This window comes from Microcaecilia unicolor, chromosome 3, assembly GCF_901765095.1.
Source record: "Microcaecilia unicolor chromosome 3, aMicUni1.1, whole genome shotgun sequence".
NCBI lineage: Eukaryota > Metazoa > Chordata > Amphibia > Gymnophiona > Siphonopidae > Microcaecilia > Microcaecilia unicolor.
In genome coordinates, this window is record NC_044033.1 from 15,377,667 (window position 1) to 15,392,189 (window position 14,523).

Consider the following 14,523-nt stretch of genomic DNA (forward strand, 5'->3'; position numbering starts at 1 on the left):
GTGGCACAGCCTTGTGTATTCCTATAAGCAGCTTCCCTTTACCCTTGTGTGTTGTGTGGCCAGCCTTGTGTATTATGAGTGGTTTCCCTTTACTTTTGAGTCCTGTGTGGTCAGCCTTGTGTATCAGTGGATTCCCTTTACCCTTGAGTGCTGAATGGTACAGCCTAGTGTATTCCTATGAGTGGCTTCCCTTTTCCATGAGTGCTGTATGGCACAGCCTAGAGTGTATTCCTATAGTTGGTTCCCCTTTACCCTTGAGTGCTGCATGGCTAGCCTTGTGTATGTCTATGAGTGGCTTCCCTTTTCCCTTGAGTGCTGTGTGGCACAGCCTAGAGTGTATTCCTTTGAGTGGCTTCCCTTTTCCCTGAGTGTTATATGGTACAGCCTAGACTGTATACCTATAGTCTGCTCCCATTTTCCCTTGAGTGCTGTGTGGCTCAGCCTAGTGTATCCCTATGAGTGGCTTCCCTTTTTTCTTGAGTGCCTGGTGGCACACCCTTGACTATTCCTTTGAGTGGCTTCCCTCTTCCCTGAGTGCTGTATGGTACAGCTTAGAGTGTTCCTTCATGAGTGGATTCCCTTGTCCTTGAGTGCTGTGTGGCATAGCCGTGAGTGTTCCTTTGTGTGGCCTTCTCTTGAGTTTTTCCTGTGTGCTCTCTGTTTGAGTTCTCTCTGTGAGGTTTCTGGTTGTGTTTGAGTGGATTGCTTATTCGTTTAGCTGTGACTACTAGCGCAGCCTTGAGCGGTCTCTCTGTGTGGCACAAGTGGGCCGTTCTTCCATTTAGCTATGTCTACTAGCACAGTCCTGTGCATCACCTCAGTTTGATTCTGTTTGAGTGGGTGGTTCTTCTGTTTGCTGTGACTACTAGCTCAGCCTTGAGCTGCCTCTGTGTGGCACGAGTGAACAGCTCTTCTGTTTAGCTGGGGCTACTAGCTCAGCCTTGAGCTACCTCTCTGTGTGATTTCTGTTTGACTTGGTTAGGATTATTCATTTATAACTGTGGATCTAGCACAGCCCTGAGTGTCCTCTCTGTTTGGTTCCATTTGTGCATGAGTGGGTGGTTCTTCTGTTTAGCTGGGACTACAAGTCCAGCCCTGTGCTACCTCTCTGTGTGATGTCTGTTGACTTGGTTAGGACTATTCATTTATAGCTAGGGTTCTAGGCCCAGTCCTGTGCTGCCTTCCTGTGTGGTTTTCTTATCTTTTACTTGTGGTTTCTACCATGTGAGTCTAAGTAGGGTTGTCTTTTCCCCTTCAGTTGCTTTGTGCCTGTGTGTAGGGTCTTTTGACCCCTTGTTTGTGGCTCTGTTTAGTGCAATGTGTGTGCACTGCTTGAGTAGTACTTGCTCAAGAGATTCCATTCTGTTTCTTTTCCCTTTCCTCTGGTGTTATTCGGTTCCAGTTCGGCCGTGAGGCCCGTACGCTTGGACTCTGTACGAGTGGGTTCCGGATCGGCCTCGAGGCCCGCCTGAGTGGTCCATCTCCCTTTTCTGGTGGTGCTTGTTGCTTGTCTTGAGTGGGCTGTGTCTATTTGCCATGTCTTGTATCCTGTTTGTTTTCAGTGCCTGGTTCGCCCCTACTCTGTGCCTCCCCAGAGGACTTGTCTGCTGCAGCCCAAGGGCTCACCAACCTGGGTTCCGTGACACCAGTTGATGTAGTGTATATAGGTTTTCAGAAATGCATAAGAGGCGAGTTTATTTCCATTAAAAACAAGCTTTGGAATGAGGAGGCATAGGATGAAGGTGAAAGGGGATAGACTCAGAAGTAACATAGTAACATAGTAACATAGTAGATGACGGCAGATAAAGACCTGCATGGTCCATCCAGTCTGTCCATGACAAACTCATATGTGTATACCTTACCTTGAATTTGTACCTGTCCTTTTCAGGGCACAGACCATATAAGTCTGCCCAGCAGTATTTCTCGCCTCCCAACCACCAGTCCCGCCTCCCATCACCGGCTCTGGTACAGACCGTATAAGTCTTCCCTCCCCTATCCTCGCCTCCCAACCACCACCCCCTCTTCCCCCCAACTGCTCCACCACCCAATTTCAGCTAAGCTTCTGAGGATCCATTCCTTCTGCACAGGATTCCTCTATGCATATCCCACGCATGTTTGAACTCCGTTACCGTTTTCATCTCCACCACCTCCCGCGGGAGGGCATTCCAAGCGTCCACCACCCTCTCCGTGAAAAAATACTTCCTGACATCTTTCCTGAGTCTGCCCCCCTTTATTTTTTCATAATTTTTATTAAATTTTATATACTTATTACAGAAATTATCATACTGCAAAAGTGTAATACAGCCTTTAAGTAATTAATACAGAAGAAATAATAATTAAGCAAATTGTCCTAAACAAAGACAAAATATTGGCTTCCTTAGACCCCAATAATGGGGGGGGGGGGGGGGGGTAGGAATTAGTGAAGATAACACAATCATAACATATAAATGAGAAATTTTGGTTCCGTTAGTCCCATATATATCTGAACTCTATCGTTGTTTATTGTCTAGGAAAGTCTGAAGCTGATCAGGCATATAATATATATATTTAACTTGATTTAACCTGATGACACATTTACAGGGATAGGTCAGGAGGAAAAGACCTCCCAGTTCCAATACTTTTGACCTCATAGAGAGAAACTTTTTTCGTTTTTCTTGTGTTGATTTAGTCACATCCGGATAAAGCCAAATCTTTTGGCCAGCAAAAACACGGTTAGTTGATTTAAAGTAAAGACGCATTACTGCATTTAAATCCTGTTGGAATACAAAGGAAATTATCAACGTCCCCCTTTCAGGTGATTCTTCAATTGTTTGCTCCAAAATGGCTGTGACATTTTGTAAGTCTATAGAATTCTCTGTTCCAACTTTTTTCATCGTGCTTGGTATATAATAGATCTTATTCAAAGGGGGAAAAAGTTCTTGGGGAAAATTTAAGTTTTCTTTTAGATATCTCTGGAACATATCTTTTGAGGATTCTCCCAATATTCTAGGAAAATTCAATATTCGGAGATTTAATCTCCTATTATAATTCTCTACTTGTTCCAGTTTTCTTCTGATTTCCATATTGTCTTTTACCACAGCCATTTTAAAATCCTCAGTTTGCTTTGTCCCTCTCTCTAAGGCCTCAATCTTAGAAGAAAAATCTTGTTTCGCCATATCTAGGGAGTTTTTCACTTCCTGTACATTCAAATTCAAAGTCTTTACCTCATCCGAGGATTGTCTCAGGGTTTTTTCTATTTCCAATAACTTCAGCCAGATCTTACCCAGGCTCACCTCCGTCTCTCCTGCAGCTGCAGATATCCTTACAGAGTTGGACTCCCTCTGAGCTCTTCGGAATAACCCTTTCCGGGTTCCGAAAGAAACCCCGTCCCGCTCAAGGCAGTTGCTGGGCAAGGAGGCGTCGTAGAGAAAGGCGGGGAGAGAGAGACTTCTATTTCCTGCGGGGGGCACGCTTCACCGGTCCCTCCTGCTAAGGACTCCGCTCCGCTTCTTCGGGACAATGCGGGGAAGAAGCGTTCCAAACCTCCGCTTGCCGGTGTGGACGTCGTGGGATGAAGGGGAGTCCCCCGAGTCGTCCCTTTACGCTTGGTATGCGGCATTTTAGAAAAACAGGTAAATTATTCAAGATTCAGCAAGTGGTAGGCAGGAGCTCGCTTCGAACACCTCCGCTCACGGCGCCATCTTGACACGCCCCCCGTCTGCCCCCCTTTAATCTCATTTCATGTCCTCTCGTTCTACCGCCTTCCCATCTCCGGAAAAGGTTCATTTGCGGATTAATACCTTTCAAATATTTGAACGTCTGTATCATATCACCCCTGTTCCTCCTTTCCTCCAGGGTGTACATGTTCAGGTCAGCAAGCCTCTCTTCATACGTCTTGGAACGTAAATCCCATACCATCCTCGTAGCTTTTCTTTGCACCGCTTCCATTTTTTTAACATCCTTCGCAAGATACGGCCTCCAAAACTGAACACAATACTCCAGGTGGGGCCTCACCAACGTCTTATACAGGGGCATTAAAACCTCCTTTCTTCTGCTGGTCACTCTTCTCTCTATACAGCCTAGCAATCTTCTAGCTACTGCCACCGCCTTGTCGCACTGTTTCGTCGCCTTCGGGTCCTCAGATACTATCACCCCAAGATCCATCTCCCCGTCCGTGCCTATCAGACTCTCCCCGCCTAACACATACATCTCCCTTGGATTTCTACTCCCCAAGTGCATCACTTTGCATTTCTTCGCACTGAATTTTAATTGCCAGACGTTAGACCATTCTTCTAGCTTCTTCAGATCTTTTTTCATGTTTTCCACTCCCTCCGGGGTGTCCACTCTGTTGGAAATCTTGGTGTCATCCGCAAAAAGGCAAACCTTACCTTGTAACCCCTCGGCAATGTCACTCACAAATATATTGAACAGAATCGGCCCCTTTCAGGAAATAGTTTTTCACTGAAAGGGTCGTGAATCTGTGGAATGGCCTCCCAGTTGAAGTGGTGGAGACAAAAGCAGTATATGAATTCAAGAAAGCTTGGGACAAGGTACATAGGATCTCTAGGGAACAGGAAGGAGTGATAGATGGCATAGATGGGCAGACTGGATAGGCCATATGGTCTTTATCTGCCTTCATTTTTTACTGCTTCTATTTTTTTGGAAAGAATTATATAATGTCCTAGGAAACAGGTAGAGTGCTGAGGGAGTCAAGGAGAGATCAACACTTGCAGGGAAGCAGCTAAGGGAGCAGGTTGGCTAGACCTCTAGAGGAGGAGAGATGATTTCCTGAAGTCAGATAGCCCTAACCAAGGAGCTGAAGAGTTTCACGGATCAGGGGACGGTCTAGAGGACAAGCCAGTGGAGAAGCTAACTGAAAAAGTGATATCTAAAGGGACTTAAACATGTGTTCTTGAAGAAGTCCAGCTGAGGTTGTTTACCTTAGAAGGTGAGTGGGACAAAAATGGTACATTCAGCCATACTTACTGGGAAGTCCAATCCATGTTGTGTATGATCGAATTTCAATATATACCTAGCACACAGTAGGCAGGATTTTGAGTATTTTTGGCAGTTTGTGAGTAGATAGGTTTTGCTATGGGGAGGTGATGTGCTTTTTCTTAAGTTTATACCTTCCCAAGAAGTTCTGTTTTTGAGAGTATTTGGACTGTTATACAGAGGTCCAGTGGCATAACAAAACCACTACAATATATTTTTCAAACAACTATATCCTCAATCCGCCCCAAATCTCAGCACAATCCTTGACCTCTTCCCCTAACACTTTGATTTGAATTCACCCAGAAAGGCAGTATATCAGAAAGTGGTATCAAATAATAAACAAGCCCCCCTCCTCCTATGTGGTGATAGCATATAGTCTTTACTGATTCCAGGGCACAGACTGTCCTGCAACACACTACAACCAGAGAGAGGGTTAAAACATTACAAACTTTAGAAAACTTCACCCTGCCTGCTGTTCTGATCACATCACCCCCTTGCTTAAACATCAACACTGGCTTCCTGTTGAACATCAGGTTACATACAAAATAGCTCTTCTGACTTTTAAGGCTTGTAGAAGTGACATTCCTGTTTATCTCTCTCTCGTCTCACGATAACCTACTCTCCTGCTAGAGTTCTCCGTTCTATCAATGACTACCGCTTAGTGCTTCCTAGCCCTAAATTTGTTCACTTAGAAACCACTAGACACTGTGCTTTTTTCCTATCTCCTCACATTTGAAACACTCTACCCCTCTTTCTTCATGGTGACCTTTCACTTAAGTCTTTCAAAACCAACTTGAAGACCCGGCTTTTTAGGCAAGCCTTTGAAGACTAAATCCTGTCGGACTACCTAGTGTGTGTTAGTTGGAACTGCTGAATTTAATCTTTTTTTTAATGTTCTGCTTTTCTGTCCTCTTACTTTCTTTAGTTTGAATGCATACCTTTCCTATCTATAATGGAGTTCCTTTCCTTTCTGGAGTTTTTAGATTGAGCACTGCTCTGTTCTGCCAGAGTAGCTAGAGCAGTATAGCAAGTTTTAATAAACCTAAACCTAACATCAGGCTTAGTCACACCCAAGTCATAAGAACAAAAGTGTTGTCATACTGGGACAGACTGAAGGTCCATCAAGCCCAGTATCCTGTTTCCAACAGTGACCAACTGAAGATCCCAAAACAGTAAAATACATTTTATGATGGATATCCTAGAAATAAGCAGTGGATTTTCCCAAATCCATCTTAATAATGGCCTATAGACTTTACTTTTAGGAAATTATCTAAACTTTTTAAAAATCCTGTTAAGCTAACTGCTTTTACCACATTCTCTGGCAACGAATTCCAGAGTTAATTACACGTTGTGTGAAGAAATATTTTCTCCTGTTTGTTTTAAATTTACTAAACATAACACAAATAGGGAGGGTAATACAGCATACACAGAAAGTATACAAACAAAAAAAGCAAAAAAAAAAAAAAAAGTGGTGGAGAAAGAGGTCGGAGAGGAGATCCAAGCCCAAGATGACTGGGGAAGTTAGCCCATGGAGATTGCTGCTCTATCTCAGTGATCAGCATTGGTGAAGTTTTTAGATTTTCACCAGCTGGACCCCTGAAGCAGGCGTTGTTTAACGCCGAAACACGGCCCGTGTCGGGTCATTAATAAAGAACCTCAATTGTCCCAGTCTTAAAGGCCCAGTGTTGCTTTTTTTGTTTGTTTTAAATTTATTACCTAGTAGCTTCATTATGTGCCCCCTAGTCCTAGTATTTTTGGAAAGAGTAAATAAGTGATTCACGTCTACCGGTTCCACTCCATTTTATAGACCACTATCATATCTCCCCTCAGGTCACATAGGCAGAGGAGTAGCCTAGTGGTTAGTGCAGTGGACTTTGATCCTGGGGAACTGAGTTCAATTCCCACTGCAGCTCCTTGTGACTCTGGGCAAGTCACTTAACCCTCCATTGTCCCTGGTGCAAAATAAGTATCTGAATATATGTAAACCGCTTTGAATGCAGTTGCAAAAACCTCAGAAAGGTGGTATATCAAGTCCCAGTTTTCACTATATGATGCATATTAAAGTTTTACCAATCAGCTTCATGTCATCTCTGAGGACTACAACAGTCTAGTGCTAGTTTTGTCCCACTACAGCTTTTGGCATGTACACACACTTTTATTTAGGTAAGTTGAAACTGTATGCTTCTTAATCCAAGTGGAACAAACTAGGCCATGCCCAGCCTGAACAAAGGATGTGCAATTGATTGACCTGAGCAGTAAGTATAGAAGCACCTATGTATTTTTATAGTACTGGTTGATAGAGACAGTAGATGATGTATAATAACAACAATTAATTTAAAAAAATCAAACCATTTTTTCTCCTCTTCAATTTGCTTTCTGAGCTCCTCTTCAACTGGATCAGGTTCATTTGAATCTACAGAAGCATTGGTGACACCTGGAGGAAGAAGCACCCAGCAGGTCAGAAGAGATGACACTGTACCTCACATATCTCAACAAGTCATGTTGTACTACAGTGTAGTTTTTTGTACTGATATCTGGCTCTTTCTAGCTTTGGCCCTCATTTTAGAAGAGACTTTAATTGATAGCCAGAATTAAGCTGTTTCACTGAACCATATTGCTTCGTTTGTTGGCATTTTCACCCTACTATTTCTTAGGTGCAGAATGTGACACTTGCTCTATAACAACGTCTTATACGTTGTTATAAGATATAGCAAAACAATGCTATTGTTTTGAATACAGCACCGCTATCATTCAGTGAGACTATGGCAGCTTCACAGAGACTCCTGAAGAAGGCCCTATGGCTGAAACATGATTTGTGTATTCTGCCTATCAAATAAAGTCTCGTTTTACTCCTTGACATTGGGTTTAGCGTCATTCATCACCTTCGCTGTGTCTGGTATTCTTCGATTCTAAGGAAGAGTGTTCTTTTGTCTTTCCCTCATTTTAGAAGCCCCATTCATGATATGCATGTGTAGAAAATGGCACTGATATGTGTATAAAAACCAGTTTTAAAAGGCAAGGTTTCTACATGTGTATAGCAGGTCTATATGGGAAGGAGGTTGTTGTGGACAGGGCTGGGGGAGGGATTACAACATATTTATGGAATAAACATGTATATTATGACTAGTAAATGTTGGGATTTACATCTGCTTCTTCGGATGAATAAGGTGCCAGTATGATAGGGTAAAAATTGCCCTTTCATCACATCTTACTGGTTACTCTAGCTGAGGTTCTCATCCCCTCCAATTACACCCCCTGCAACAGACCCCCCCAATCACTAACCTCTCATTGCTACAGAGACCCATCCAATCACATATCTATCCTGTGAAATGAGACACTCCCCCAATCACACTCACACCTCGCTACAGAAACAATTACATATCACTCCTCAGAATGGACACCCCCTAATCACACACCCTTTGTCGAAACAGAGACATCTCCCAATCCAAACCCCTCTAGAACCCTCCCTCTCCTCCGGAGGCCTTCTGTAGATCCCCCCCCCCCCCAATGGCAAGCCCCTCTGCAGTCATGAACCCTCCTCCTCATCCATGCTGGGCAGCCCCAACCCCCCTCAGCTGGTGTTGCAAAGGTGAGGAGTTGGATCTACTACAAAACAGCTAAGTAGTGTATTACATTTTAATTTATGTCCAATACGAGTATTAATTAAAAGAGGGGTTAAATATAGCCTGCTAGTATAGGGTCTCTGACTGACAAAGAGGCAGGCAAGTGATGAGCTGTATTCTCATGTGAAAAGAGATAGAAAACAATTACATGGTGCTGTGGAAAAAGTTTCTTTGTAGAGTGTTCAGCATTTGTGTGGTCCTTGATGAAGGATCCCACTCAATGCAAGTTATGCAATTGTGACTGACCTTTTGATTTGCACTTCCACATATAGTTTTGGGCTTGAATGAACTTTCAAATGGGGTTGAAAATGTGCTTTACTGTAAAACTGTTGAATGATTGAAGGGAGAACAAATTTGTGTTTTCAGGAAGATAAACAGCTTATGGGGGCTATCATGAACAGCAGCACATTGACTTTTCATGAAAATACAGTGAAGAAACTAATCTTGGGAATGATTCAGGCCAGAAATTCTCATCATGATGCAATGAAAAGTTTAATGGCATATTGGCATGTTTCAGCAATACTCCAGGTCCTGTACTTAATCATTCAGAAAACCAAAGACAGTGCTGAGGAATGAGAAGCGAAGAAATTATATATAAAGCAAAGACACTTACCTGTAGCAAGTATTCTCTGAAGACAGCAGGCCTTTCATTCTCACATGTGGATGATGTTATCCGTGTTGCCCAGTGTGAAATGCTTAAAAATGTATTATAGCTTTTGAACAGCACGTGCAGCATTTCCACCTGCAGTACAATAGGATAGCTACCATATAGGAGACAACTCCAAGGGGAGGTGTGTGTGTGTGTGTGGGGGGGTGGGGGTATGTGAGATTGAATGGCCTGCTATCCTTGGAGAATACCTGCTACAGGTAAGTATTTTCGCTTTCTCCGAGCACAAGCAGGCCCTGTTCTCACATGTGGGAATCCCTAGCTACCAGCTTCACAAAAAATAACCACCACACAGTCAATTGGAACTCACAACGGCGAGTTCAAAAAACTTAAAAACTTATCAACCTGAAACTATATACAAACGGTGTGAGACTGCAGCCTGGAATAGAACAAAAATGAGCCTAGGGGGGTGGGGCTGTATGTACAGCTTGTTCATATTTTTTATATAACAGAATCTAGTTCCACCAAATATAGATGTTAAGATGAGAGTTGTCTTTCCAATGGGCAATAATCCATTTCAAGGCAATGGTGATTTATCAAACAAGTCTCATCTTTTATGCCTTCTGGATCAGAGCCCCATACCATTCTAGTTTTTTTTCCTGTACCAAATCTTCTCCCATTATATCCTTAATTAATTACTCTCTAGAAACCGTTTAACATTTAAAAAAATTCTTTATTAATAAATCAATATAATCTTCCAAAAATAAATCCGTTCCCTTAACCCATAGTTACACCAAATTAATCCATACACACTCACATTCACCAACACATTTAAAATTGCGCACAATTCTCCAAAATACTATTACAGTACAACATTAAATAACATATATCTGGCAATATTTTGCATCAATATGTGATCATAGTTCTTTTAGTCACTTGTCAGTCCAGTGCTCTGAAGTGTCCCACCAAAGCAACCTTACTTCAAATCACTTTCAATGAATCAAAATCATCAGCTTTGTGGAGTAATAATGTTCTTTCTTCCAACAGACCATCATAATATCAGTGATAAATCATGGGCAGTCAATGATGATGTCAGTCATAAATATCCAAGATGCCCATCTTCACTGTTAACAGTATCTAATGTTCCAGATATATATATATTTTTTTGAAACCATTATTGCACTTCTTTTTAGAGTTTCACTCTTTCATATTCTTTTGGTATTTCATCATACGACCAGGACCCAACATGCTCATGTTTCGCTATAAAAGAGTCATCAGGGGTCTTGAATTCTAAACAAAATAACAGTGGGTTAACTATAATCCTACCTAATATACATCATAATTAAAAACTCTCAAAATCTAACATTAACATGCTATCATAAATACACTTACTGGCTCATCCAGGTGGTGAGGTAGTCGAATGCCAGCAATGCGGTGGCAAGCTCAACTGCTCTCCCAAACGCACGACTACCTCACCACCTGGATGAGCCAGTAAGTGTATTTATGATAGTATGATAATGTTAGATTTTGAGAGTTTTTAATTATGAACATCGTAGTATTATCATTGTTTTTCAGATCACATTGTTTCGCTACTTTGAGATCAGCAGACATGACCATCCTGAAGTATTTCTAAGCGCTATTCTACAAATACCTGCTTAACTATTTTATTTATTTTACAAAATGTATATTCTCTTACACAGTGCGTATATGCATGGGAGTGTACAACGGAGTGGAGAATGGGACATGGGCGATCTCATGATGTGTTCTGTTTTGTATGTTTTATTACGTATGTTTCAGTTGTTCACCACTCTGGTTAAGGGTAGTATATAAATGGAAATAAATGAAATGAAATAACATAGAATACTTTAATTTATGTGTGTCCCTGCCACATTTAGTCACCTGAACCTATGCCAGGTCTATAGCTGGTGTAAGTGCGGCTGCCTAAATGTTAACCCCCAGATTCTATATAGTGCGACTTATGTTGCACGCAAATCCGGTCATATTCTGGCTTTGCCTGTGCAACTTAATTAGGGCCCTATTTACTAAGGCGTGCTAGCATTTTTTAGCATGTGCTAAAAATTAGTACGTGCTAAACGCTAGAGATGCCCATTTTTTTCCCTATGCAGGAGCATTGCGTGACATGTATCTTGAACCTCTTCCCTGAAGAAGAAATCGAAACCTGGCCACGTTGGCGGAGGTTCTTCTCTAGTGAAAAATTGCTGCCAGTTAAGTGATGCAATATGCATATACTATAACTTTACGTATGGTTTTTGAGGATGAAGGTTAAATATACAAAAAGCATTAAAAAAAACCAAGATAAATTAATGGATCAATGACGATTTGCACCACACAATTATTATAAAGGAACAAAGTTTTCGAATGGTGTGTGTTGCAGGATATTCTGATGATCCCCTTCAAAAAACAATTGTACATACTTAAATTGATGTTGTTAAGTAGCTTTGATATGATAAATATTGATTGTGGTTTTGTAATCATTTAAGAACTGCATTCTAGTATTAAACTTTAGACAAGTGTTTGGGACATTAGGTTTGAATTCATATATTCATATGGGCATCTCTAGCATTTAGCACACGCTAAAAATGCTAGCATGCCTCTAGCACAGCTTAGTAAACAGGACCCTTAGTTAACAAGCCAATCAGCGCTGATAATTGCCAACTAACAAGAAATTATTGACACTAATTGGCATTAGTGTCAATAATTTCTGGGCAACCTCATTCCAATTGAAACTGAACACTGAAAAAACACATTGCCTCATCTTCTTCTCTCAACATAACAAATACAAACCCACAACCATAAATACTCCAGGACATACCCTCCCTACCTCAAACAGTTTGAAAATACTCGGCGTCACACTTGACCACAACCTTACTCTCGAGAGCCAAGTAAATTCTGTAACAAAGAAAATGTTCTAGTCAATGTGGAAGCTCAAATGATTAAAACCTTTCTTCCCAAGAGCAACCTTTCAATATCTAATACAATCAATGGTCCTAAGCCATGCAGATTATTGCAACAGAATCTATGCGGGTTGCAAAGAACAACTCATGAGGAAACTCCAGACTGCCCAAAATACAGCAGCCAGGCTGATATTCAGCAAAACGCGCTTCGAAAGTGCCAAACCCCTTCGAGAGAAGTTGCATTGGCTCCCAATCAAAGAACGGATCACCTTCAAAATCTGCACCTTAGTCCACAAAATCATATACGGCATAGTCCCAGGATACATGACAGCCCTTATAGAGCTACCAATAAGAAACAAAGTCAGATCGTCAAGATCCTACCTAAACCTACACTACCCAAATTGCAAAGGACTGAAATACAAAACAATTTACGCATCCGGCTCCTCCTACATAAGCGCAAAATTATGGAATGGCCTCCCATAAGCTGTGAAAACAATCCACGACCACCTGAACTTCAGGAAATCACTAAAAACCAACCTCTTCAAAACGGCCTACCCCAACGACCCCACGCAACCTCTTCACCCAGCAACACGGCATGACTATAATCGTACTGGACAACATGCAATCTTCATCCCTTCCAACTCTCCACTTATACCTCATACGATCACTATACAACCTTAATTTGTTATCAACCGACTGAGCAAATGCCTTTGATGGTACTATGTAAGCCACATTGAGCCTGCAAATAGGTGGGAAAATGTGGGGTACAAATGCAACAAATAAATAAATAAATAAATAAATCAGAATTTGTCTGTGTATTCTGTAAAGTGATGCTTGTAAATTCTAAGGCGCATATCTGAAAAGGCGAGTCATGGGCGGTTCTAAAATCTATGCGTATTGTTATAGAATACACCCAGTCTAAGCCTAATTTAGGCGTTGGCATTTACACCAAGTTTTTATTTGGCGTAACTGTCCACAACTAAATTTGGTTACAAGTATGGGCGCTCAGTGTATTCTAAAAACCACACCAAAATTTAGGCGTATTCTATAAAGTATGCCTAAATTTAGAATACACCTAGGTGTATTTTTTTTTCGGCACCAATTTTTTAGATGCGATATATAGAATCTAGCTCTAAGTGCACTAATAGCAGGTAATGTTAGCATTGCCTATTAACAGATGCTAAAGCTACAAATATTCCAGATTCTATCTGTATTGCACAAACTCAATATAAACTCGTGTCAGCGATCAAAGTTCTGGGAGTATGGATAGATAATACCTTATCCTTACAATCTAAAATAAAAGTGGGAGGACGACCAAGGATGCCAAAGACTGAGAAGATGTATAATAATAGAGAAGTTTATTGAAGTATGGAGACTCGACACAACGTTGTGTTTCGGCCTTAGGCCTGCATCAGGAGTCTTTAAAAAGACCGTTGTGGAATATGGTGTGCACGTTTGTCTCAGACTGCATGATCGCTGCAAAATGCTTGAAATAGCCATTTCAAGCATTTTGCAGCGATTGTGCATGCCATATTCCACAACGGTCTTTTTAAAGACTCCTGATGCAGGCCTAAGGCCGAAACACAACATTGTGTCGAGTCTCCATACTTCAATAAACTTATCTATTATTATACATCTTCTCAGTCTTTGGCATCCTTGGTCGTCCTCCCACTTTTATTTTGTATTCCGTGGGGTGTCTTGAGTTCTCCGTTCTTTGGCGGATTTGTTTTCACACCTTATCCTTACAACCACAAACCAACCATCTTATTCAGAAAACATTTTTTATGAGAAAATTGTGTTAATATGCAAATACTTTGAGGTTGAGGAGTTTGAACTAGTTGTCCAGGCTTTGTTATTGTCACAACTAGAGTACTGCAATATCTGTTATTTAGCTTGTCCTCGTCAACAGTTAAGAATAATGCAGACCACTCAAAATACTGCTGTACGTCTTATCTTCTCTTTGAGTAAACATGATAGGATCACTCCGTACTTTGTTAAATTACCAGTGGAAGCAAGAATTTTATTTCAATCTACCTGCTTCCTTTATAAAAATTTTGCAAGGTCTGGCTCCACATTATTTATTATATCGACATGTGGTTTTTGCTGCTTCTTCTAGAAATCGTAGACTTCATATTCCTAGTTTAATTTGTTTTCCATCCATTAAAGGAGACAAAAAGGATGAGATTACTAAAGCGATCTTGGGCATTTTAATTCGCAAAATTATGGAAAAACAACTTGCCTTTATTTTATAGTTCTCTTTCGTATTTGGATTTCAGAAAGAGAATTAAAACTTGGTTATTTAGGAAATTTGTAATTGATTGCATTTTATTTTATTTTATTGTTAGTCTGGGTGATGTCCTAGCTGCTTCTTTGTTAGCTGCTTAGAACAGAGAGGTCATAGTGG

General features: G+C 41.1%; 1 protein-coding gene across 1 annotated transcript in view; it reads right to left on the reverse strand.

Annotated features, from left to right (window-relative positions):
• Positions 1-14,523, reverse strand: part of KIF6 (kinesin family member 6) — a 795,359-nt gene that overhangs the window by 99,233 nt on the left and 681,603 nt on the right. Inside the window, exon 17 of the mRNA XM_030195774.1 lies at positions 7,324-7,408. Coding sequence (XP_030051634.1) covers positions 7,324-7,408 — 85 coding nt within the window. The remainder of the gene's footprint in view (positions 1-7,323; positions 7,409-14,523) is intronic.